The sequence below is a fragment of the Pseudorasbora parva genome, chromosome 1, assembly GCF_024679245.1.
Source record: "Pseudorasbora parva isolate DD20220531a chromosome 1, ASM2467924v1, whole genome shotgun sequence".
NCBI classification, from domain to species: Eukaryota; Metazoa; Chordata; class Actinopteri; order Cypriniformes; family Gobionidae; genus Pseudorasbora; species Pseudorasbora parva.
The window spans coordinates 52,559,359-52,585,697 of NC_090172.1; the positions used below are offsets into that span (position 1 = coordinate 52,559,359).

At 36.5% G+C, this 26,339-nt stretch overlaps 1 protein-coding gene across 3 annotated transcripts; it reads left to right on the top strand.

Moving 5' to 3' along the window:
• Window positions 1-24,866, top strand: fes (FES proto-oncogene, tyrosine kinase). 3 transcript variants are annotated; one of them, XM_067445172.1, is made up of 20 exons: window positions 1-270; window positions 1,662-1,744; window positions 1,835-2,071; window positions 3,488-3,661; window positions 8,802-8,898; window positions 10,834-11,017; window positions 12,828-12,965; window positions 13,855-13,974; window positions 15,358-15,480; window positions 16,603-16,792; window positions 19,175-19,255; window positions 19,335-19,571; window positions 19,668-19,790; window positions 20,684-20,737; window positions 20,863-20,981; window positions 21,058-21,152; window positions 21,519-21,642; window positions 22,151-22,308; window positions 24,232-24,363; window positions 24,465-24,866. In XM_067445172.1, exons 3-20 carry the CDS (start codon window positions 1,847-1,849, stop codon window positions 24,596-24,598), a joined length of 2,508 nt encoding a protein of 835 aa, XP_067301273.1. In that variant the 5' UTR covers window positions 1-270; window positions 1,662-1,744; window positions 1,835-1,846; the 3' UTR covers window positions 24,599-24,866. The 3 variants fall into 3 exon arrangements, with proteins under 3 accessions (XP_067301273.1, XP_067301272.1, XP_067301274.1); XM_067445171.1 differs by having other exon boundaries at window positions 1,662-1,740; XM_067445173.1 differs by having other exon boundaries at window positions 2-270; window positions 1,662-1,740; window positions 19,362-19,571.
• Window positions 24,867-26,339: the final 1,473 nt, after the last annotated feature.

Below are 26,339 nucleotides of genomic sequence, written 5' to 3' on the forward strand. Positions count from 1 at the left end.
TAGACATGTTGGTAGCTGTGTGGGCTAATCGAGGTGTTGTCATGCATTAATCCTGTTGAATGCAGAGTCTGCCTGCGTCCTGCCTGTCTTCCTGGTTTCAGCAACCGTCAGCCGCTGCAGTCAACACAAGAGCTCATCTGTCGCCCTGTACAGTACTTCAGCATATCCAGTATTTATCGCTTCGACGCGCTCTTTTCTTCTCACTATAATGGATAATTATGTGTTCCGGTCGCTTTGACAGGACGTTTCGCTGCGCCAGGCACATCTGAGGTGAGAATTCGCACAATTTCAAGTCTCGTCAATGGAATATTCGGAGCTCTAGTGTTACATAAAATATCTATTTTAAGAATATATGTTTGTCTGATTTAAGAACATCTTTATAAGAAAATAATATTGTCGTAACCATGTTTCATTGACCAAGATATTGGCTAGTAGAGACCCTGAGTGACGTCACGACGACATGCCCTTCAGACAATAAACCATTATTTTTCAGCACTATTTATGCAAGATTTTTGATTGAGATTGAGTTATATTGTCTTTAAATAGTTCACTTTAGACATTCTTCTAACTAACGTTACAAGTAACTTAGCAACTACATGTCAACTAACCCTCATTATTAAGACTGAGTATCTCAAAGTATTAGTAGGAATAGTAAAAACTATTTGTTGTGGGACCATCAAAATAAAGTTGTAAGCAGATATTAACCAGACAGTCTACTAATTCATGACTGGTAGTTGGCATGTTTGCAAAGTAGCCTACGGTTAATGGAGTTACTTATAGTTAATGTCTAATCTTTAAACATCTGAGTTATATATTTTTTTAAAGCACTAATGTCCATCTTCCATCTTTTTAGAGTAAACAAAATGTGACTAATGTCTAATAAGGAATAAACCATATAGCAGGACAATATAAATGAATTATATAATACTATTTATTTACTCTAAGTTTTTATATATTTTTTACTTCTCATACCCTTTTTGTATAACTAAGCTTGTATGTGGCTCTGTTGCATTTTAAAGGAACTGTATGTAAGAAATGTATTTCAATTAATCATATAATGGCCCTGATATCTTACTAGACATTAAGAAATCATGTTAATTTCAAATCCTTATATCACTGACAACAGTAGTCAGGATATTGTCATTTAAAAGTTGTTGTTGCAGCCCTCAACTGATGTTGATGTTTTGGCCTGAAGCTTCACCCTCTACCTATCTACCAATCCCGAAGTCAATAGTGCTTCGGCATCCAGGGGGAGGGGGATACACTGCTCTGCAGTCATTTAAAAGTGATTGCAGTACCAGTTTTGGCCACAATCTTACATACACTTCCTTTAATAAAGATATGCAAATCAGTTTTTTGACATGGAGTGTGGAACAACATCAATGTATTTTCTTTCTGCTGTAAGTTTTTCAGCTTTGTACCTTCATGACTGAGCTATTCATTATGAAAACCTTTCACATTTGAAATGCTGTTGCGATTTGGGAAGTGGTCAGTATAGACAACATCACTTTCTTGTCCTAAATTGCCCGTGAGGAAATGAAAGCATCTGAAAACTCCTACATTTTTGCAATCCTTTTTTCAAACCAAAAATGCTTCAATTATGTGATGAAATGCACATTTAAATGTTTTGAACGTTTAAAATATACTTCCTCTTTCTTTAGATCTTGGTTTGTGGTGTTTCTTATTGACCTGGCCAGAAAGTTTTTTGTACCAGCATACTGCTGCTGACAGATACAAACTGTAGGTAATTTTGACTTGTTGTTTTCACACACATTTTGAACATCCGAAAGCAGCATGATGTCCCAATGATGGTAATGATGCGCATGTTCCTCAGACTGTTAAAGGTATGGGCTTTGCAGAGGACCTGTGGTGCCCTCAGGGTCATGCCGCCCTAATGAAACTACAAGACTCTGAGCTGCGTTTGATGGAGGTTATGAAGAAATGGATAACGCAGAGGGCCAAGAGTGATCGCGAGTTCTCCGTACAGCTGCATCAGATGTCAGCCATAGTTGAGAAACTGGAAGGGTCCCAGCCCGGAGGAGGTCTCGACTACATCAGCCAGTTCAATAAGGTTGGAAGTATTTCCTTAGCCAGTATAAAATTCCCTTGATTTTATTTCAGTGTGTTTGGAGATTTTACTGTGTTTAAATGATATATCCACACTAAAATGGTCTTAAGTTAAATCTGAAATGAATCCTTACGTATGATGTTAAAGGTGTTTTCATACTTTTAGAGTGTTTTTACTATTACAGCTGGCATGGATAACTAAATGTGAAAAGTGTTGATTATGGCATTATATTTAGATCTATGGCATTATATTTCGATTGAGGTATGAAAGGTTGCATTGTAGTCAATCACAGACATGCTATAGCGCATGAATGCAGTGATCTCGTCATTGCAGCTCAGTTTCTGCACACTAATGAATGTTTTCATAGCTAACAGTGCAAACACAATGTAAATAGGGATTTTTTGATTATAACTGGAGTTTTGGCGTCCATTCAGGCACTTTCAAATCCTGCACTGAAATTGCGACTGATTTACCAAAGATTCCACTGTGAAATGTACCAGATACAAATAAATATTGCTCAACTGAGACATTCACGTTTTTGAAAATAAATGACCACATTCCTAGCATTAGGATCCTTTGGAAGGTCATGTTATTTTTACTCCGGTGATCCTTTATCTTCTCTCCTCATCATCTCACTAACACGCCACTGGGCGGGGCCAAAGTTGCAATGATAAAGTAGGCGTGGATTTTCTTCTGCAGAGGCGTTCTTTCACCCATTCATAGATTCCACAATGAGTCTTTCTTTGGGCTTTGTTGCAATAAAAACTGTTTTTGTACTGACAAGAAAGTTTTCAGTTCTGAAACCTACAGGATATTCTTATAGTGTGATGACCTCTAATATGTCAAAAGCTCAGGGAAAATTTAATTTCTCAATTCATGACCCCTTTAAGATATTAAAGGGGTAGAGACTAAGCTGCCATTGAAAGAGAAGTGAAGAGGCATAGAAAGTGCCCTGTCCCTGCAATGGGAAACTGCACTGTAAACATGAGGATAATACAAAAGCACCTGCCGAAAACCCTCAGGCTTTCTCTGATGTTCTAGATATTTTTGTGCTGACTTTCCTAGAAGTCGTCCCATCTGTTTAGACCAGGGATGTCCAGTCCTTCTCCTGGAGAGTCATTGTCATGCAGAGTTTAGCACCAACCTCGATTAAACACACTTAGGCATACTAGAAACTTCCAGGGAGCTGTGTTGATGGAGCTAATTTTGGAAAGACAGTGGCTTTCCAGGAATTTGGACACCCTTGGTTTAGACTATACAGCTATGATAAAACTACTCAATGAACATATGCAAATCTTAAACATTCAGGTATTTTTTTATTTATACGTGCTTTCACTTTAGCCCCTACAAGCAGATATAAATGCATCAGAATAAAATATAATCATGCATTCACATTTTCACATTTTCTTACTTTTACAGTCATGGAATGTGCTGGTCAGTCAGACGGAGAGCCTCAGCCGTATCATGCGCAAGCATTCGGAGGATCTGATGGTGGGACCCCTTAGCAAACTTACCCTCCTCGTCCGGGACAAACAGCAGCTAAGGAAGACTTACGGGGAACAGTGGAACCTTCTCAACCAAGAGATGTGCAGGGTCAGCGCCGCACGCACATCACACTTCATAATTACACTCTTGTAGCAAGTACAGTTTCACAATATCTCACACTTGTACGGATGTGTTTCTTATTAGGTTTTTGAAGGCACTTATGCTGCAACTATTAGTAAAAAAAAATATTTTCTTATTTTATTTTTTAGTTTCCCCTCTGTTCTAGTTTCATGGTCTAAATTAAGGTTTAAAAAGGCAAGATTTTACTGTTGCTATCGGTTTTAAATTATAATTTTACAGTATAATATACTCTAAACATTTTCTGTAGGAAAGGTACTGTTGTAACTATGATAATTTGGTAGACACTGTGGTTACCATGACAAATTCTGTCATTAATTACCCTCATGTCATTCCAAACCTGTGAGACTATCATTCATTTCCGGAACACAAATTAAGATCTTTTTGATGAACTCTTTCTGTCCCACCATTGTAAGCCAAAGAAACTACCACTTTCAAGCCTCAAAATAGAGATATTAGATATTATAAAGATAGTAAAGAATTAAGAATACAGTGGTTTGACCTCAGTTTTTTAAAGCGTAGCAATGGGTGGCTTGTTTGTGCAAAAACACTTGCGTTGCTTTATAAACTGAGGTTAAACCACAGGAGTCACATTAATTATTTTAAGGATGTCTTTAACTTTCTGAGGTTTGAAAGTGGTAGTTGCATTGGCAACAGCCAATGGAGGGACAGAAAGATCTGTTTTCATTAAAAAGATCTTCATTTGTGTTCCGCAAATGAACGATAGTCTTACGGGTTTGGAACGGCATGAGGGTGAGTATTTAATGACAGAACTTTCATTTTTGGGTAAACAAACTCTTTAAAGGGGTGGTTGCATTAACTATAGTTAGTGTGTAATGTTGCTGCTTGAGCAGAAACAGTACCTGTAAAGTTACAGCGCTGAAAGTTCAATGCAAACAGAGATATTGTCTTTAAAGTTATGGCAGTTTATTGCCTACAAAAACGGCCGGTTTGGACTACAGCGAGTTTCTTCCTGGGTTGGTAACATCATAAACCCTTGCTATAAACACTTCCCCAGATGTGACTTCTGGCCGTAATGGTAAGGGGCGTGGCGTTTCCAGACAACCTGTGCTTGGCACTTCAGCCAATAAAAATACATTAAACTACATTTGGCCATCTAACCAATCTAAAACCATTGCGTTTTTCGGAGGCACTGTTCAAAGGACAGTGGAGACAGCGTTTTTCGGAGGCACTGGAGGAGCTGTTCAAAGGACAGTGGAGACAGTGGTGTGGAATAAAGGTAAAATATAAGAAAAAAAATAAGTATTAAGTATGTTAAACTGCGCCCCATAAACTCAACCAAGCCTAGTCAAAAAAAAAACACGGAACCACCCCTTTAATATGAACTGCACATATCCTAAAATAACATACAACATACATTCCAAACAGTCTTACCTACCCCTGCCCATGTATGCAAATTTCTATTCTATTCTTAATTCTATAAATTAAGCTCAGTCACATGTTGGCATTTTCTTCTCTTACACCATGACATCGAGCCACTGATAATTCCATATAAGCAATATCCAAAAACTCCTTATACCACAGTTTTAATGATAAGCCTTTGAAATGGCTTCCCAAACGTTATAAACCCTCTCACAAGACCAACCCATATGTGTGATTAAAAAAAAGATAAAAATTTCTGATACATCAGAAGATAGTCAAGGGCCATTAAAACTAGTTACACATTAAATGAGGAAATGCTGTGTGTGTGTGAGAATCATGAATTATAATATAAAATATAATAAGTATATTTGCTCACAAATCGGTAAGATTAATATCAGTCTAAGATATTAATTTATAAGATTTTTTTTTAAACTTTAAAAAAGTCTCTTCTGCTCACCAAGGCTGCATTTATTTAATAAAAAATACAGTAAAAAACTGTAATATTGTGAAATATTGTTACAATTTAAATCAACTTTTATATTTTAATATTTTAAACTGTAATTTATTCCTGTGATGCAAAGCTGAATTTTCAGCATCATTACCCCCAGTCTTCACTGTCACATGATCATTCAGAAATCATTTTAATATTATGATTGGTTTTTAATCCTCATAAATGTTGAAACCCTCTCTGCTGCTTCATATGCAAAACCGTAATACATTTTTGTCAGTATTCTTTTATGAATAGAAAGTTTAAAAGAACAGCATTTATTAAAAATATTTTTTTTATATATAAAATGTCTTTATACAATACATTACAAATGTCTTTGCGGCAGGGATGGAAATTAGCACCCGCCACCAGCCAAATGCGGGTGATTTTGCGTTGTGGCGGGTAAACTCGCTTCACCTACCGGCCACCGTGGCGGGTAAATAAAAATAGCATACTGTTTCCCCTCTTTATAAACTGTGTTCAGTGAATGCGAGTGCGGCCGCACTATGTATGTCCGAATATGACCAGTCGTTTTCGCCGTCATTACCCGGATGTAGTGCCAGAAGACGCGAATAATAACCATAATAACTCGCACGCACTGAGAGAAGATCCGTCACTGTCATCCGGAAGCGCGCACCCGTCTCACAGCGCGCAAATATTGAGTTCTCTTTCAAGTCTTGTGCTTAAACGGACAAACTCACACAAAAAGTATGCCAACATGTTCATCTTGATGAGAATTCTAGCAGACATAGTCTGAATATGCCTTAAGCCTAGTTCAGACTGCACGATTTTCAAACTCGTCGGGTCACTGCTCTATTCACACTGCATGACTATCTGGGGTATCATTCAGTCACTGCTGTGTTCACACTGCACGATGGTTTGACGACAAAGGAGTTCACACTGCATGACTGAACAAGAGGAAGAATCGCCGACAACTCTCTCTCTCTCCGGTGCGCAAACTACGTTTCCCAAACACACGTGCGATGTGACAAGTAAACAACGCGAGATCACACGTGCGTCAGACCGGAGTTCTCGCGAGTGACTTGGAATTGTTATTAAAAATGATAAACTGCACAAAGTTTGCTTCAAATTGTATGTGCGCTGATTTGTGGAGAAAAAGAAAAAAGATTATGGCGGAAGAAATGGTTGGAGAGACAGAGGGAGCCAGGATTTTGTTCTGCAAAAACAGTGTGAGGTAAATAAATAATTTTGTAATGTGCTGCTGCTGTGACTGGATGTGCAAATGTTTGCCCTTTGTTTCTGTTTGATAGAACTGTAAATATATCTATTAAAATACTGAAATTATGCTCTAACTCCTCCCTGAACCTCCTGCTGCCCTGTATCTCACTCTCTCATTGGCTGTCGGTGTAATTTTCAGTCAGAACGCAGTTCACACAGCAGGAGTTTGAATCGCCGACAGGTCCAGATATTTAGCATGCCAAATATCTCACCGGCGTCGGCGACTCGTCGGCGATTCTCTCTGATCGCGTCTTTGATTATTCACACTGCGTGATTGTCACTCGCGTGCACGAGCACCGATTTGCCTGTGATCTCGGGCATTTGTCGGCGATTTCACAAAACCTGTCGGCGACTCAAAATCGGGGCAAAAATCGGGCAGTGTGAACTAGGCTTTAAGTGAACTTTATACAGTCGTGAAAGATGACGCATATCCCTCTATTAGGTCTTAAAGGGGCAGTAGCTTTTACTGCTATGTTTAATGTCAAACAAACGATAAGGACATCACTCACTGCTCTTGATTGAATAGCTTTTGTAAGTTTAATAAGGAATAATCTTTCATTTAAACAGTTAAATAGGCAGTTATTTTACATTTGATTACTTTATTACATTTCTGTAGGCTAGTAGACCTGTACATTATTATTTAATGTACACATAAGTGAGATCAAGTTAAACATTTTACTTTGAATTTTATTTTATACTGTTTGATGTTGCAATGTGCTAAATAAATATTTGCATAATTTGTAATTGATTTATTATTTGAAACTTTAATATTAATTAATGCAATTGCAATGCCTTGATTTTTAGTAAAGTTACTCAGTCATAGCATTAGCCATAAATGCAATGGATAATTGGCATAGTTTCTTTTAGTGCTTCGGTTTCAGCCAATCATTTTTATTTCGATGCATCCCTACTGACAATGTTCTGCTCGGTATGTTGTCAACACGCTTCAGAAGATGCCAAAACTAGTAGTTTCATTGTTGGTACTAAAAACCTAAAACTGGAAGCCATAAAAGAATCATCCAAATGCCACATCCAGGTAAAAAAAAAAAAAAAAAAAAGAGAGAACATAGAGCCCTACTCATTTAATGAAATGAGATTTGAGATTAAATAAACAGCTTAAGTATTGTAGAGCTTGTAGTATTAATTTTCACGTGCAGTTACACATTGTCGGTTAAAAACAAGAAAGTGGCTGGTAAAAACATTGAGTGGCTGGTAGATTTTGAAATCCACCAGCCACAGTGGCCGGTGGACAAAAAAGGTAATTTCCATCCCTGCTTTGCGGTAACTGTTGATCATTTTAATGCATCCTTGCTAAATAAAAGAAAAAAAAGAAAAGAAGAAAAAAAACCTTGCAGTAAAGCAAAGTGAGGGGGCTCTTTTTAGGGCTGGTAATCTACCTCATAGCATGGCCTCTACAGGCCTCTTCCTACATCCATTTTATCTGCAGTCTTTCCACATGCAGACATCACTCACATTTTCTTCAGATCATATATAATTTTCTCACAGTTGGCTTTGTGTATGTGTTTAGACGTTTGGCAGAATGTAATTTTAGATAGAGGAAATTTAGCTTATTGAACTGAAGCTTATTTTTATCTTTTTTTTTTTTTTTTTTAATCTATTTCATGAACTGCCTGTGGATCTTTAGAAGGTTTCTGTGAATTTTTGAATGGTTTAATGTTGAGAACCTTTGCAGTAACAAAAATCAGAAAGTAGAAAAATACCTATTCATTTGTATAGGTGTATAAGGTGACCCAACATGATAATGTAGTCATGGTCTTATTTTATTGCACTATAGCCTGCAAGCTTTTAAATTCCTTTATTAGTGGAATATGGTGCATATTCTTCCTCATATCTAAACCAGGCTAATAATACATTGAATTGACTGTCAGCAGTGAATCTAGTCACTCAGCGTCCTTTCGTGTTTGCACATAACGTGTGTTTTATATGCACAAACCTGGATTTTTATTTGTTTTTATTTTGTGTCCTGTTGTGGAAGGTTAGGTCACCCAAACCGAGCTGGACCGGCTCAAGTCCAGTTACAGACAGCTGTCACGGGACGCGGCCCAGGCGAAAAGAAAATATCAGGAAGCAAGCAAAGGTAGGATGCCTCCATTCTGTCTAGTTCTCTAAAAAGCATAGCTACTTTCCTTTCATTTTGACTGAATAGTGTACTTTGTTCTGACAGAGATACACATATAATAAGAGGAACTGTTTAATGTTTAAACACGAATGGTTTTATGATAATAGGTAAAACAAGGCATTTGTCTACTGAGACAGTAGGAGAAAAGCTTGTCTTAGTTTAAACCAATACACTTGTTTCTATGTAACAATGTTTCCTCTTAAAGGAAACAAGAGTAACTAAATGTGGTTTCTTCAATGACCAAAGTGTTAATGTTTAGCAGGGCACATTTTGCAGCACTTAGATGGGCCACAATGAATAGAACAGTAAATACATTCAAATACAGACAACAGATATGAAAAGCAGTGGCAGATATGTTTGCACTGTCCTAGGCATTACTTAAAATGAGCCTAAGTAAACTTTGGCTTTAAGTGGTTTGATGGCTTATTGATTTAAATAAAAAATTAGCAAATACAGCAATTGAGAATACACACTATTATTCGAATGTTTAAGGTCTGTAAGATATATTTGAATGTATAATAAATAATGTCATTTTATTATTATTTTTTAATTATTTTATTTATAGTTTGTCTATACTATTTTATTTTTCTGTTTCATTTTATTAGACTGAAATGAAAAAAAAAAAATAATAAAAAAAAAAATTCTTGGTAATATGTTTTAAATAAGATAAAGGCAGAATGCGATTTCACGATTTTCGTTAAAAGACGTTTAAAAGACGTGTGTGCATGCAAACAGACCGAGAGAAATGAGCACAATAATTAGACTAAAATGTACATTTTGATCAAATATTCGTAGTTTGACATAAAATGTACACAATGAATGGTAGGTAATTACTGGACTTAGTTTCTGCAAAATTGTGAATTTTTTTCATTTATCATTTTTTAATCATGGAAATTATTAAATATAAAAATAGCTATTTTTTATCTTTTGGAAGTTGCATTCAAAATCCATTTGACTCACAAAAAAAAGTTGTTGTTTTTTAACGGGAATGATGCCCTTTGATTAACCATTTTAATGCCTTTTGAACTGAGTTATTTTTTAATGGACTTTAAATTACCTTCATAATAATGAGATGGCTAGACTATATATGAAATATGAGTATAAAATTTACATAAATTATAGTGGAAACAACATTTATTATAAACAAACAAACTTATTTAAAGTGAAACTGAAACGTGCATTGAGATCATGTGCCTCTCTCATTCGACATGAATCTAAATGGTTTTCTTTCTTTTCTTTTCCTTTCCTTTTTCCTTTTCTTTTTTCTTGTAGCAAAGAAAAACAACTTAAATTACTCCATTATATATGATCATAACGATAAGAGTAAGGCAGCAATGGAAACTGTAAAATAAAAAAAAAATGGTTAATTTTTTTTAATTGTGCTTTTGTAAAATAAAGAAAACAAACATATGTCTATAAACTATAATATAAACTGAAATAAAACAAGGATACATTGTCTGAGACAGCTCAGGTAATTTAGAAAAATCGATTCAAGTTTCTGATACTGTCCTTGAAATTGCAAAAGAGTAGCCCCGCAACTGTGAAGGAGAGGCTACACATTGGAACGGGTAAAACGGTCCACCTCACATCCTGTGAAAAAAGGTAAGAGCAGCAGGCTTAGCTTCACGGGGGAGATGTTTGCTCGACCCCCAGGGATTACAAACAAAATGCTTTCCATTTTAGTTCGCTCTAAACAAAAAAACTTTTTTTTTCTGGTTCCAAGGTTAAAATTAAAATGTGATAACATTTTGAATTGATTCTATTCAAACATATTCAAATGTTTCAAACTTATTAGGTTGTGCAAACAAAATTAAATTTAAGGATAAGATCATTTCAAATATTTATAGATATACATCTTTAATGTCACCTTTCTCTTGCATGCCTTTTGTACAGATAAAGAACGTGAAAAAGCGAAGGAGCGCTACATTAAAGCCACTCTGAAACTGCATGAGCACCACAATGAGTATGTGCTGTCGGTGAAGGCCGCCCAGGTGCATCACCAACTCCACTACGGCCAAAGTCAGCCGGCCCTGCTGGGAGCCCTGCAGACGCTGCAGGAGGAAATGGTGCTTATTCTGTGAGTGAACATCAATGACATCAGCACTATAATGTAAAGTAGTGAAAACAGTCATTTGCCATACGTGAGTACTCATCATAGAGTGTGGGTTTTTTTAGTGGGTAAAATGAGTTAAAGCAAAACTATTTTTAAATACTATACTGAAAACCAAGAAGTCCCATCGTCTCGCAACTCGCAAACCAAGTATTGCCATACGCAAGTGAACTCATACTACAGTAACGTTAATAACCGCAGCCATCAACATGATTTCTGCCCGAATCCAATCCCGATTCTTTTCTGCCGGCTGTGAGGTGAAGATCACATGATTCCCAAGATTCTGCGCTCAAACCTGGTGTCATCAAACTACACCTTTGTTTTGAATAGGCACCCTCTAGCAGACGGAAAAGTTACATAGTGTAGCTTTAATTTTACGCTTATTATAGAAATAGAAGGCTACCTAAACAAAATGTATATTCATCGTTTTTTTTTAATAAACCCACAACTAAAGGAGTGGGGGCTCTAACTCTGACTCTTCAACTATCAACATCTACACAACTCGGAAAAAGAGGGAGCTTCTTCTGCGTTAGGTAGGCCTACGATACAGTATGTTTTTTACTCTTTGTATAGCAGTCGGTCATTATAAATGTATTTGAAACTTTAAAGATTTGAAATATAAATGTATGAAATGTGGAAGATGTTAAATATATAGGGCTATAACCACTATAGACATTGAGAGGGACATGTTCCCCACACATTTTTTTTTTTAAATGCCCAAAATGCCCCCCAATGTTTGATATTCTGCATGCCGCGCTGGTGCACTCCATTACGTGCAGCACTGGTTGTTGTTAGGATGACTTACACTGTGTCTACTCCGGACTACACTACGAGCGGCACAACAAGACAAAAGACAATAAAAGCCATTATAATCAGTGATGATGTCTGCACTGGATGCAGCGTGACAAATCCCCATAAGTAAACTGATGCCTCATTTTATTTATGACATACTGACATGAAGGACAAATGCTTTGCAACTGGTGTGATGTCACGTCCAGTGTAGCTGTTGCGGCGCGATGCGATGGTCGCGTCCGGTGTTGACATGGTATCTCAATCCTAGCACATGTACATCACAGAGACGTCAATGATATCTGCTCATCTGCGATATGTCTCTTAAGACATTTCCTGTCAGATGTTAAATAGACATTTAGAAAATGTCTTTAAGATGTTTATGATTTAGAATGTATGTAAAACTGATTTTTCAGAGAGGTTCATCAGATGTTTGTACACAACAGATGTTTTCCAGATTAAGCACTCTTTCATAAACATCTTAGACACCTACCTGTGCTATCTCAGCGGTCTAACGGCACTCACAAATGTCAAAATGAGCTAGATGGCCAATCAAATCAAAGAAGGCAGGGCTTTACTGTTCACAGAAGACGAGTGTGAATACCAACACAGCGCTTTATTTCTACCGCTGGAAAAGATCAAAACATTTACTATTTCACAAGAGAAATGTTGAATGATTGACAGTAATATCCAGGGATGCAAGCTACTCAACTCTTATGAAATTTCTTCATTTTGAAATATCTCATAGGTTCCCCCCAAAGCACAAAAGCAAAACTCTATGGCTATAATACTCATTAGTTTATTTTAAGACACAGCACAGTGTCAGTTTTAGACTTCTGCTTTTTTGATGGATATGTCATCCTGTTCAGTTCTTACAATGTAAATAGTCGTTACTCACTTAGTTACAGTCAGTTAAAAAGAAGAAGTAGTTTTGCTGAGTGTCTTGTGCGTTAAAACACGTGACTAATGTGAACCTACTGTTTCTTAGAAAGGAGATTCTGCAAGAATATTTCGACCTGTCTAATGTGCTTCATGATGAGGTGGTGAGTGTTCACACTGAAATGGCCAACGCCCTGAAGGCCATCCAGCCACACAAAGAATATGAGAGCTTCATTCAGCAGAACAGGTATACCTTTCCCTTTTGTTCCCAGTTTTTGTTGGATGCAATGGGAAACTGTACCAGAAGAACAAAGGATGTTGCACACAATTGCTAACTTCCTATCTCTTAAAGTCAACATGAAATCAAAATGGACCCTGTTTACTTTCATGGGAAATGTTGCTGGTTTTATTGCGTATAATTCTTCAGTGTTTATTATTGTAAAAAAAAAAAGAAGAAGAAGAAAAAAATTGGGGAAAAAACTATTTTCTCGCATGGACAATCACTGGCCAACTGCCCAAATCTTTAATAAGGACATGTGGACAGGGCAAAAAATAACGTCATAGCCCAGTTTTTACAGTCCAATCAAATCACATTGAATAAAATCAAGTCCCTTCCTGCATTATTTTCTGATAAATATTTAATTTTATAGTATGCATTTTAAATACAGTGCAAATGTCCTTTTAATTACTATGGTAAGGGGACATGTTTGGTTTTGCTTACTTTTATTGATAAACCTCATTCGAATGCCAACTAGGCGCCATTGCACACAATAAAATATGATAGGCAATTTGTTTATTTCATATTTTTTTTATTAATTAAGAATAAATATTATAGGTCTATATATTTCTGATATATCCAGGTTGTGCAACTTGTTCACGCGTTTTAACTCGTGGCCATGAGAAATAGATGAAGTTGTGGCCATGAGAAAAATATATGGTTTCCTCAACTCGACTTTACATCCCTTGGCTATGACATAAGAATGTTGATACCTCCATAAAATTATCTCGTGGCCACAACACTTATGTACGTGAAGTCGTGAACCGAACATGTCCCCTTCCAGTCACCGTACATGACCCCTTTAAAAGGATAGTTGAGATGCTATCTGACCACATCTTGTATGTATGTATATGGGCAGGTCAAGAGGAGAGATTCCTACATGTGTGGAGTTTGACAGCAGTTTATTGGAGGATGCTGAAGGTCTGAAGCCTGAAGATCTGCAGCTCAATGAGCTCACAATAGAAGGAATCCAGCATCGGTGAGTTTCTTCTTGTTTCCGTGCAAGTGAAAGCACAAATTGTATAGAAAGACAGAAGTGAAAACATAACCCTCAGGAGCCTTGTTTTTGTTTCTGAAACTCTCATGAGAATGTTTGGATCTTTTTTGATGTGTGTTTTTTGGAGGGTAGGAAATAAGGAGTATTTTTGCAAAGTTTGTTTGCTTTTTAGTTTATTAATATTGTGTGTGTGTGTGTGTGTGTGTGTGTGTGTGTGTGTGTGTGTGTGTGTGTGTGTGTGTGTGTGTGTGTGTGTGTGTGTGTGTGTGTGTGTGTGTGTGTGTGTGAGTGTGAGTGTGAGTGAGTGTGAGTGTGAGTGAGTGTTTTGGCCATAAGGCACCATCAGATTTTTTTTTTTTTTTTTTCATTATTTTAAAATTATTAACACAGTCAAATCAACTCTTTAAGCAAATCATCCCAACCCATTATGCCATTTTCTGCAAAATGCGTTAAACTGTTTCCCCCAAAAAAACATTTCTTAACACACATTTGGTCATTCACAATATACTCACGTATAAACCACAAAAAATGCATTCATCATGGCATCAAAACCTGTTCACAAACTTATACAAACTTAAATATATTTTCATATTTGTAGTGAAAAAAACATGACTACACAAAACTTCACACACTCAGACTAAAGTGCATCACATTAACTGAAGAAACAGATGAATAGTTATGTGTGATATTTTTTTTCCTACAAAATGCAAGAAAAGTAACATGTTATATACGTATAACTAAAAAGTTTGGGGCTAGTATGTTTTTTTAAAATATTTTTTTAAAGAAATAATAATTTAATTCAGCAATGATGCAATAAATTGATCAAAAGATACAATAAAGATCAACAACTTATATTTAAAATGTATGATGATCTGTTAACTCAAAGATGCATCAGGGTTTTCACAAATATTTTAAGCAGCACAACTGTTTTCAACATTAATACAAATAAATAATAAATAATCTTGTGCAGCAAAGCAGCATCTTAGAAGGATCATGTGACACTGAAGACTGCAGTAATGATGCTGAAAATGTAGCTCTGCATCACAGGAATAAATTACATAAAATATATTTTACAAAATTATATTAAATTAGAAAACAAATGTTTACAGTTTTTATTGTATTTTTAAGCAAATAAACGCATCAGATACTTTTTTCCCCTAAAATATTAAAACATCTTACTGACCCCAAATTTCTCACTAGCAGTATGCAAATATATGCATATGCAAGCAAATATTGTCACGCTCCATGATTCAACACATATTTCCTTATATAATGTGTAACTCAGTATTACTGGCCCCCAGCATTTTGGCTATCTTCTATCGCATCACAACTCATTTTGCGCTCTCATATTTTCGCCCCTTCAAGGCTCACCGCTGTGGAGGAGGAGCTTTTGGGTCTTGCTAGTACTCTTGGTTCCCAGCAGGCCACTGTCAACCAGCTGGAGTTAGATCTGCAGAATGAGGATGACTCTGCAAACATAGGCCAGAGGTGAGTCTGTGAGCTCTCCATACACACCACAATACACTGAACTCCAGACATCTTGTTTAGGTAACCTCATTCATTATTCATCAAAAATGACTTACAATTCACTTCCCCTGGAGCTACTTCAAATAGATTTGAAACTCAAGCATGCAGTACTTTAACCCCTGCAAAACACCATCATCATGTTTAATATCAGATGTCCATCACTGCAGTGTTATACAGCAGGAACAAAATGAAAAGTGTTGTTATGTGTGGTGAACATAAAACAGTAAACAGAACCGTATGCATGTAAACAGTAAACATGAACAGTAAAACTGGTAGGGCAGCTAAGCAAACCAAAACAGCCTCACTACACCTGTTCTCATGAGCTCCCGATGGTGAAAATAAACAGGTGAGTCTTCCAGGCCTCTGCTTCCCTCTGTGAACTTACAAAATAATTCAAACACAAACTGAAAAATATGTGAACGCCATCAGAGAAATCGATATAATAGAAATCCCTGATGACATCACTCTGATTTTGAAAATTGGGGAAATCCCTTACAACAATAGACTAAAATAAAATGACACAGACACAGACACATGTAGCATTTATGACACAACACTTCCCCGCATTGATGGAAAATTTCCGGCAATTCATGTTTTCACTGTTGTACGGTAGGGGGTGCTATGACACATCTTCTGAAAGAGCATAGAATCTCTGGATCAAAATACAGGTGAAAAGAAGCAGAAAAAATTATAAAAGCATTGCTTATGCACATAAAATAATGTGATCATCAAATTATAAACAGTATATAAATCAGAACTGCCTAATGTTAATTAAATGCTGACTCAGGACGAGGTGTAAGACTGTTCAAGCTTTGGGAGTGTTGATGGAAGTAGCCTATTTTGATCATCTTTTTAACAGGCAAACGACAGGGAAAAACTAAAAATTACCATACACACACTACACAAGAGTATATACCAGCAAGACTTGTTAGTTGCCAGCAGCAGAGCAGGTCCAAACAAACACAATGGCAGTCTAATCCTTTTACAAAAAGGTTTCTCAGAAACTGCTGATTGCATCTTAATGGAAGAACTCTGCAATATTTGCATTAATGTAAGCTTGTCATCCTCCCTTCTTATTTTAAGGGTGTATCAGTTCAGTAAGCGTAATGCTCTGGAGGACAGCAGACAGCAGGTAGTTCTGTCAATGGTGGCTCGTGCTCGTCTGGAGGCCCAGCGGAGAGTTCTGGCTGATAAACTTCAGTCCCTGGGCAGTAATGAGGTCCCATCTATAGGCCTGGATGATGACCGGATATCTGTCACCTCCAACAACTCAGTGAGTCTGTCCTGAGAGCTTCAGTTTTTGCATTATCTTTCTTCCCATTATTATTATTATTATTATATTTTTTTTGCAACTGCACATTTTTGATCCCAGGACAGGCTGTTTAGTTCAACACAGTCTGTATTGTATCTATATAAATAGAATTGACTGGACTGGACACCTGCTGACTTGTTACATTTAGTCAAGGTAGAAGGAAATATGATTATAGATAACTAGTATTATTTCTAAAACCCAGAGTATGTCATGATAAGAATAAAATGCAGGGAAATTGGTCAGACTTGCAGGAGAGGTTGTTTAACAGAAGTCTTAAAGGCACAGAAGCAAAAATGTCCCATGTATTTATAAGGGAGAGAGAAAAACTAAATTATTCTGGGAAAACAACTTTGTGGAAATGTTTATAACGTTATACAATGTTATAACAGGGTGTCCGCTGGGTTTTAAAAGGTATTAAAAAGTGAGAAATCAAAATATTTTTTCAGACTATCAGGTGTCCTATTCTGATTAAAATTCTGTCTGCGTTCGCCTTAGTTCGTTTAAATATGGGCTATCTGAGCACATAATCAAAGATCTTTCGTCTCCGTCTCAACCATGGTCTCAACGTCTGTTTGATGCTGACGTCATATTCAGCGGTCGTTCGGCATCATCTCAGAACACTGCGCACTCAACAGAAGTGGCTGGCTTACATTTTATTTTAGACTTGCTTCAAGGCATATCTTCAACGACTATCCTCATAAGAGCAATCTTAAATAATTTATGTAAAGTCTAAAATTAACAAAAAGAGTTGTGAGAAAGAATGAGGTGTGATCCATAGACAGTATATAAACAGTGAGATCCGTGTGTCTGTCTGCTCTTAAAGGGACAGCAGCCAATAAAGCTTCCTGTCAGTAAAGTTAAAGAACAAAGGGAACAGAGAAAATGACTCGCTGCTCTTGACTAAATAACTTTTGTAGCTTTAATAAGGATTAACTATTTAATTTATTGTTTATGCAGTGCAGACTGCATATAACTTTGATAACTTTATTACATTTCTGTATATTTCTTAACTGTTAAGACAGGAAGGGCAGGAGTAAATATGACATTTAGTATGGGTTTATGTAAGCCTTGTTTTAAGTTTACTTAAAATAAAAACTGTTATATTTTTGAAGCCTAATAATAAATTAAAAAAAAAAAATCAGTAGCTGTATTAATATCAGTAATACTGGCCTTCATTCATAAAAAGATGCCATTTAAACAAGTATTTAAAATATACTGTCTTAATGTTGTTTCTACATTTATTTGATTAACTGTGAAATTATTATATTAAAAAATATATTAAAAACTTACAAAAACATTTTTTTTATTGCGATTAATTGCGATTAATCACAGAAAAAATGTGTGATTAATCTAGTTCAAGTTTTTAATAGATTGACAGCACTAGTTTTTAGTATTTTGTTAAATTCAACAACTTATCACAGTTATAGAAATGTAATATTTGGCTCAGGTTTTGTTGTTGGAAAAAAACACTAAATAATTTAATTGCTGAATTACCAATTATTAATTGAAATCAAATGTGTATGCAGTAATGCTTCTCCTTAACCAACCTTTGTGAATGTTGAGATGTATTTTACTGTCTGAGTGATAACTAATAACAGATTTCCTACTGGTGTCGATTCTAAATCTATTCTTTTTTGTATGTTATATATGTCAAAATCTGTGTAAATAATAGAAAGGTTGCTGATTAACACTTGCAATTCAGTGTCGTGATGGTTTTAAAAAATATTCTGAAGGCAGTAAAAAGTAGTAAATTTAACTTAAGGATTGCTGTATATACCCTGTATAACTGGACTGAAAAAAATAGCAAACACGATATGGCCCCTGTAAAAATATAGTGACTTCTTCAAAATTGTAAAATACAGCACCATAAAGATGTACTGTAAAGTATCAAAAACAGTCATGCTGAGCTGTTTCATTGATTTTGAGAATTGCACAACCTTGTTGACTCTGAACTCCCGGGACTCCTCACTCACATGCTGCTGGTTGACCTTTCCAAATATGGTTGTGTTTCTCTAACATATATCAGAAGACTGAGACATGAATCCACTGTAAATCTTTTTTATTTTTGTTTGATCTCCTGATTTAACAGTACATTCTCCAAACAGACATGTATTGCTTAAAAGAAAGAATATTTCGAGTATATACAGAAGGGTAAAAAATGTAATTAATTATGTGAATTGCTTTAGTTTCAATGTTCATGCTAAAAATGTAAAACATATATATATCATTCCACTGTTCAGTCACTCACTGAGAATCATGAGCTGAAATGCAAGATCTTTTAGCAAAAGTACGGTTTGGTTTGTCATGCCTTTGTGTTATTTGTCATATTTTTTTTTAATGCAGGAGCGTGACAAAGACCATAAGCTCCTCAACATGGATGTAATCGTGGGCCATCTCAGCAGCTTGTTCAAGCCCAAGTATATGGTTAGTGGTGTTGTGTTTGGTAGCAGTCTTGCTCTCTCACCTACTCCCTGCTCATTGTTGTATCTACAACTTTCTGTAGAGTAGCGTGTTTTATACATCTCACCAGGTTCCCCCCGCACTGGTGCCGGTGCCTGATGCAGAGAAGCCGTTGACCCAGCAGGGCTGGTATCACGGTGCCATCCCTCGCCTGGAGGTTCAGGAACTGCTTAAGAATGATGGGGATTTTCTGGTCAGGGAAAGCCAGGGCAAACAAGAATACGTGTTGTCTGTGCACTGGGGTGGCCAGTGCCGGCACTTCCTCATTCAGAGTACAGACGTGAGTATGTTTATTGATGCTTTTTGTTCCAGTATGTGTATGCAGTGTCATTTATATGACGAATGCCATTATATGCATGTTTATGTGTGTATTTAGGGTGTGTATCGTCTTGACGGTGAGGGCTTCGCCACTGTACCGCTGCTAATGAATCATCTCCTCAGCTCTCATCAAAGCGTCACAAAAAGGACAAACATTGTGCTAAAGAAACCCATCCTCAAGGTTCATCACTGTTCCCAAATCTCATGCTTACTATGCATATTACTGCCGAGTAGTGACAGGCTGAGATACACTGCCCGGAAAAAAATAAAACATTGTTGATGGAAATAAATGTTGTGATGCTATTTCCATCAAGAGGTGCTTCCATTTTTGGTCAAGGTCAAAATGCAAGAGACAAGCACTCTGTAAAAGTATACTCCAGCACATCCCAAAGACTTTCAATGAAATTAAGGTCTGGACTCTGAAATGATTCTTCATGCTCCCTCCCAAAAATTCTTTCACAATTTGAACCTGGAATATGGCCTTGATGTGTTTTCCTACATGGCTGTTTAAGAAATGAAAAGCTACCGACTCTATCGATTAGGATTAGAAGAAGTGTTGTTGAACATATAACATGCTAGAAATTATAGACTCTTAAGCATTTGCTTATTTAAATCCAGTGACTTTTTTTTTTTGCCCGGGCAGTGTATATTGTTCAAGGTTATTAATTGGACACTTTTTTTTTCATTGTCACTTTGAGTAATATCAATTCCCCTTTGGCCAAATAAGACCTTCCCCTTTTCCCTTCCACTTCAGGATATCCTAACCGTCTGGGCATCAGTGGTCTATACTTCACATAGTCATCATGGAATATGGCCATGATGTGTCTTCCTGCATTGTTGTTTAAGAAATGAAAACTCATAGACTCTTAAGCATTTGCCTATTTAAATACAAACAGTAACTTTTTTGGATTCCTTGCACCCTGAAGTCCCTTTTCTACTAAGAGAGTGGGCATTATAAATATCTAGAGATGGGCATTGGCCATTAATATTATTATCAGTTGACCACTGCTGTTGAGTGCATTGATTGACCAGTCATTATAGATTAATTCATTTTTTGTGGGGTGTTTTTTTTAGGATAAGTGGGTTTTGGAGCATGATGATGTCGTTCTTGGACAGAGCATTGGTCGGGTAAGCCCGGATATCTTCTTTGTTATATAAAAGGGTAAATCAGTAAAGATTAAAAATCACTGGTCAAACCGTTTTTTAAATTTTATTAATGATGTTGCTTCTTGTAATGTCTTGGATGTTATTAGGGCAACTTTGGTGAGGTGTTCAGTGGCCGCCTGCGTTCAGACAACACGCCGGTTGCTGTGAAAGCCTGCAGAGAGAATCTACCCGCTGAACACAAGAACAAGTTCCTAATGGAGGCCAGGTTTGTATTAACACGCATACTGTGTATACTCAAACAAACACTCTCGTTTAACTAAATGTATTTCTTTTCATCCCAGGATCCTAAAACAGTACGACCATCCAAACATAGTGAAGCTAATCGGTGTCTGCACACAAAAACAGCCAATATATATCATTATGGAGCTAGTCCAAGGTACTTCTAAACTTGTATTCAAATAATTTAAAGGAACAGTGCACCCAAAGATTCCCTCATGTTGTTTCGGTATGACTACCTTTCTTTCATAAAACACAAAAGGAGATGCTTAGCAGTGTAACAGTGTAAGTAAACCATGATTTATATTGTTAAGCTCAAAAAATTACAAAAATAACAATAAACCTAGTACACAAGTCCTCTTAATCTACATGATTGATTTTTTTAAAGAACAAACCATGAGGTATTATTAAATGACTGTATTTGCTTATTCATAATTATTGCATATATATTTTGTTCAATGATGACCTATTACATTAAAATGTTCAAGCCACAAACAAGTCTCTTGATGGCGTATTCTCCTGACAGGAGGGGACTTTCTAACCTTTTTGCGCACAGAGGGACACAACTTGAAGCCCAAGATGTTGATCAGAATGGCGGAAAATGTTGCGTCTGGCATGGCGTACCTGGAAAGCAAGAAGTGCATTCATCGGTGAGAGTTTGGGAAAAAAAAGTGAAATAAAAAGACAATGAAATATAGTGATATATTTACGCTGATACGCAAAAAAAAACTATAGTAGATCCATAAAGCACTAGCAGACCCCATAAAGAGCTCACAGCTGGTTTTTATTGAATCGAATAAGTAGACTCTAGGTATTTCTATATTATGGTTAAGTCATTTTACCAGCGGTTTGCAAGCAATGCCCAATGGGGAGATTTTGGGATAATGAGACTTAGAGGAAATCTGATAGTGGCTGTTACCCTCATGCTGTGTCAACCGGTTCAGTGTTTCTCGAGAGGATTAAGTTTTAATAGAGCGAGAGCATTCTATGTTTCTCCTTCTATCATTCTTATACTTTTTTTTTTAGTTTGCTCTGGTTGTTTTTATATATATTCATCCCCCTCAGGCTTTCTCTCTCTCTACACACTATGCTTTGATTTATTTCAGAGCAACATAAAATAATTGTTTCTAATTTTACTGTCTGTCTCTCTCTTTCTAGAGATCTGGCTGCCCGTAACTGTCTTGTGGGAGAGGAGAGCACGGTGAAGATCAGTGATTTTGGAATGTCTCGTGAAGAGCAGGATGGTGTTTACTCTGCTACAGGAGGAATGAAGCAGATCCCAGTCAAGTGGACGGCACCAGAGGCCCTCAATTACGGTACCAACTATCACTTAAAAGAGCTTTAGTTTTGTTTTTTACATTTTCAACTTTCTTTAGTTTGTAATGTTGCTTTCTGAAAAAGCCACTCCAAAAGGCAGTTATTTCGTATATATGTGCACACTGAAACGCCTCCATTGTAGTCTCGAGTTTTCTTTTTTTATACACAATATTCCTCATTTAAATAATTCCAGCCCAAGGCATATGCAGAAAAAAATAAAAGGGTGGGCAAGGCCTGGTTGAGTAGCGTTTGTAGACAAGTCATCCTTATTTAAAAAGTGCTTTATACAGTACAGATTGTTTCAAAGCAGCTTTTACAGTAACAGGAAAATTATGCATTTGTTCAGCTGAAGTCAGTTCAGTGTTGATTCAGTTCCGTTGTAAATATTACCAATTATTAAATTCGTTAATTAATCTATAAGCTGTGCAAAAAACGTGATCATCTAGCTCAGTTCAGTTCTCATCCAATAGTGGCAGTGCAGTCAAATCAATAATATTATTGAATATTAAGTGTCCCTTACTAAGCAATCCAGAGGCAACAGTGGCAAGGAACCTAAAACTGAAGCTAAGCAGGGCTGAGCCTGGCCAGTACCTGGATGCCAAAACCCGGTAGTTGTTAGTGGGGCCAGCAGGTGGTGCTCACCCTGTGATCTGTGTGGGTCATAACACCCCAGTATAGTGATGGGGACACTGTACTATCAAAGAGCACCATCTTTCGGATGAGACATTAAACTGAGGTCCTGACTCTCTGTGGTCGTTAAAAATCCCAGGATGTCCTTCGATAAAGAGTATGGGTGTAACCCCGGCATCCTGGCCAAATTTGCCCATCGGCCTCTGTCCATCATGGTCTCCTAATAATCCTTATATAATGATTGGCTTAATCACTCTTTCTCCTTTCCACCAATCATCTGGTGTGTGGTGAGCGTTCTGGCGTAATATGGCTGCCGTCACATGATCTAAGTGGGTGCTGCACACTGGTGGTGGTTGAGGAGATTCCCCCTTCTATGTAAAGCGCTATATAAATGTAACAAATTATTATTATTATAAATAATAATAATAATAAACACCATCCGGTGATAGCATGGGAAAAAAACCTTGGGAGAAACTAGGCTCGGTTGGGTTAAATCTCTGTGTAATGGTAAAACACGCATTTCCGAAGCAGTTGATCAATCACAACACTGGTCCACAACCAATCAGAGGTTGGTTCCAATCGCATTGCACTTCATAGAAACTGGAACTAAACATAGCGTTACTGAGAGGCTGGGAAGAGAGGTGCTGGAAAATATGTGAAAAATAATGTGTTTTTTAAATTTTCTAGCATGAAAACTTTTAGTATTCTTGTAGACCCCAAAAACTTTGTATAATAGGTCATCAAAGCACACATTGCCATTGGATTGATCTATTAAAAATAGGGTGACCACTGTCTCGTCCGTATTTCACCTCTTTTTTTAAGTGTCCCGAATTCTGTTTTGTCCCGTATTTCTTCTATTCTAAATAGGGAGAAAGGGATATTAGAGAGCGAGTTAGATGCAATGTCAAAGAAGTGTGTGTACATTTAACAAGGATCTTTAGTTTAAAGGAGTTTATAGGAGTTTTATATATATTTATAAGTTATTATGCGCAGTAAGTTGTGAAAAAAAGAACTCAATGTGGTATTGTGTGGTATCTTAATGACACACACTAGACAGCACATTATCACAAATTCAGTTTTCTTTGTGTTTGAATGGATCAATACAGAAACAGTTGTCAAAGTGGAGTATCTCATGTAAATACAGTCGGTTTTATGGCTTAAGTGAACGTAAACATGAAAACTGCATACTTGTTGTCAGTATATTAGATCCAAGCAATCAACCACTTTATTATGCGTGACTGGTCATGATTGAGGGTTTTATGTCTCAACGCTGCCCTCTGTTGTTTCATCAGGGCGCTACACCACTGAGAGTGATGTGTGGAGTTTTGGAGTACTGTTGTGGGAGACGTTCTCCAGAGGAGTGACACCATATACCATACCACAAAACATGAATAACCAACAGACCAGAGACGAGGTGGAGAGAGGTACTTGACGAACTGTACACACACCACACACATCAACCTGCGGCTGATTGCCTGTTTGCAAAGCAAGGGTAGTTCATGTCTCTTTTTGTTTTTGTTTTTAGGATATCGTATGCCGGCCCCAAATAACTGTCCGGATGAAATCTACACCCTAATGTGCCAGTGCTGGCAGTATGATCCAAGAAAACGACCCTCATTTCGCAAACTAAAGGCAGATCTGTACGCTTTAAGTCGGTAACGCACACACACACACATCCAAGTGCAGTTATTTTATGAGGCCAAAGCAAAGAATTTATTTGTTAAATTTGTGTATCACAGTTGAAAAAAAAATGCTTATACAGTAAAGTGCACCACACCAGTGCATTACTATTACTAAGAAAATATTGTAATTAAAAATATTTGATTTTATATTATATTCAATTTGGTGTAATGTGGTGTTCCAAAATGTTTTGTTGGTGACATCCTGATGTTTAAATAACAAATAAATTATTTTTTGACTGATCATATACATCTGTACATTCACTGTTTATTGTATGAAAATACTTTAAATAAATGTATAATTATTAATTAAAATTTCTGTACATTTTTAAAAAAATATTTAAAAAATAATACTTTTATTCAGCAACAACACATTGAAATTGATCAGAACTTACAGTAAAGTCAGTTATAATCTTACAAAATATTTCTATTTTAAATCAATTCAACCAGTTTTTAACATTGATAATAATAAGAAATATTTATTGAGTAGAAAATCTGCACATTATAATTAGAATAATTTATGAAGGATCATGTGACACTGAAGACTGGAGTAATGATGCTGAAAATTCACCTTTGACATCACAGGAATACATTACATTTTAAAATGTTATATTATAGAAAACAGTTCATTAAAATTGTAATAATAATTTCACAATATTACTGTTTTTACTTTATTTTTGATTAAGCAGAAGACCTGGACCCACTTTATATTAGATGGCCTTAACGGTGTACTAACATTATAATTAATAATTTGATACAATTCCCCTTGTTGTGTACATACATGTTTTTACTTTGTACTTACATTTTTAAAAATACCTGCATGTAATTACGTCTGTAATTAATTTCTGTAGTTACATTTGTAATTACACAGTTGGCACTTCCCTTACACCTAACCCTACCCTTAAACTGACCCACACCAGCACACCTGTCCCTAACTCTACCCGTATCCACCTCAATATCAGCAAAAGTGCTTTGCAATACAATTTGAACAGACTAAGTACATTGTACTTATTTTTTAATGTAAGTACATAGTACTTAAGGTCACCTAATATAAAGTGGGGCCATAGACCTTTTTTTCCAAACTAAAAAACCTTACCAACCCCAAACAATTGAACGGTATATGCTAACATTATCTCACTCCAACAAAAATTATTTTGCTGTTGGCATGAACAGGTCTTAAATCCTCCATGCGTTTTTTTCTGACAACCTTGCAGTGCGCAGTTCCATCCTTAAACATTGGACAGTTTCCATAAAGCATAATGTTCCTCCTAAATATTTATGCAGTGCAGAACTCACAGACACACAGGTGTGAATAGGCGTGTCTATCTATTCATGTGTCTTATCTGCCTCGGGGACTAGGGAGACAAATGAGAAGATATGATATATGACAGGTGACTCACAGCCAAACCTGCACAAGGGTTTAACACTTTGCATAACTGAATCGCGTGATTTATAGACTATCATGTGACACTTTTTTTTCCCCATTTTCATCCATTTGGCTTGAAAAACTGGTTGCGATTATTGGGACAAATCATAGATAATCCACGTATTGGAAAGTTAAGAAAATATTTCAGTGCACTGTCAAACTGATCATTTAAACGCAATAAAAGCATTATTGTGTTCACATGTTATGCACATTTCATGTTCTAAAAATTAGTCACACTTTAGTTTAGGACCCAGTTCTCACTATTAACTAACTATTATCTATGACTTTTGCCTCA

Bases quoted from the DNA above. Each gene is read 5' to 3' on its own strand.
- fes (XM_067445172.1), top strand. From the start codon at position 1,847: ATGGGCTTTGCAGAGGACCTGTGGTGCCCTCAGGGTCATGCCGCCCTA. The intron at 19,572-19,667 runs GTGAGTATGTTT...GTGTGTATTTAG, and splicing joins TCCTCATTCAGAGTACAGAC to GGTGTGTATCGTCTTGACGG. The intron at 22,309-24,231 runs GTACCAACTATC...TTGTTTCATCAG, and splicing joins ACCAGAGGCCCTCAATTACG to GGCGCTACACCACTGAGAGT.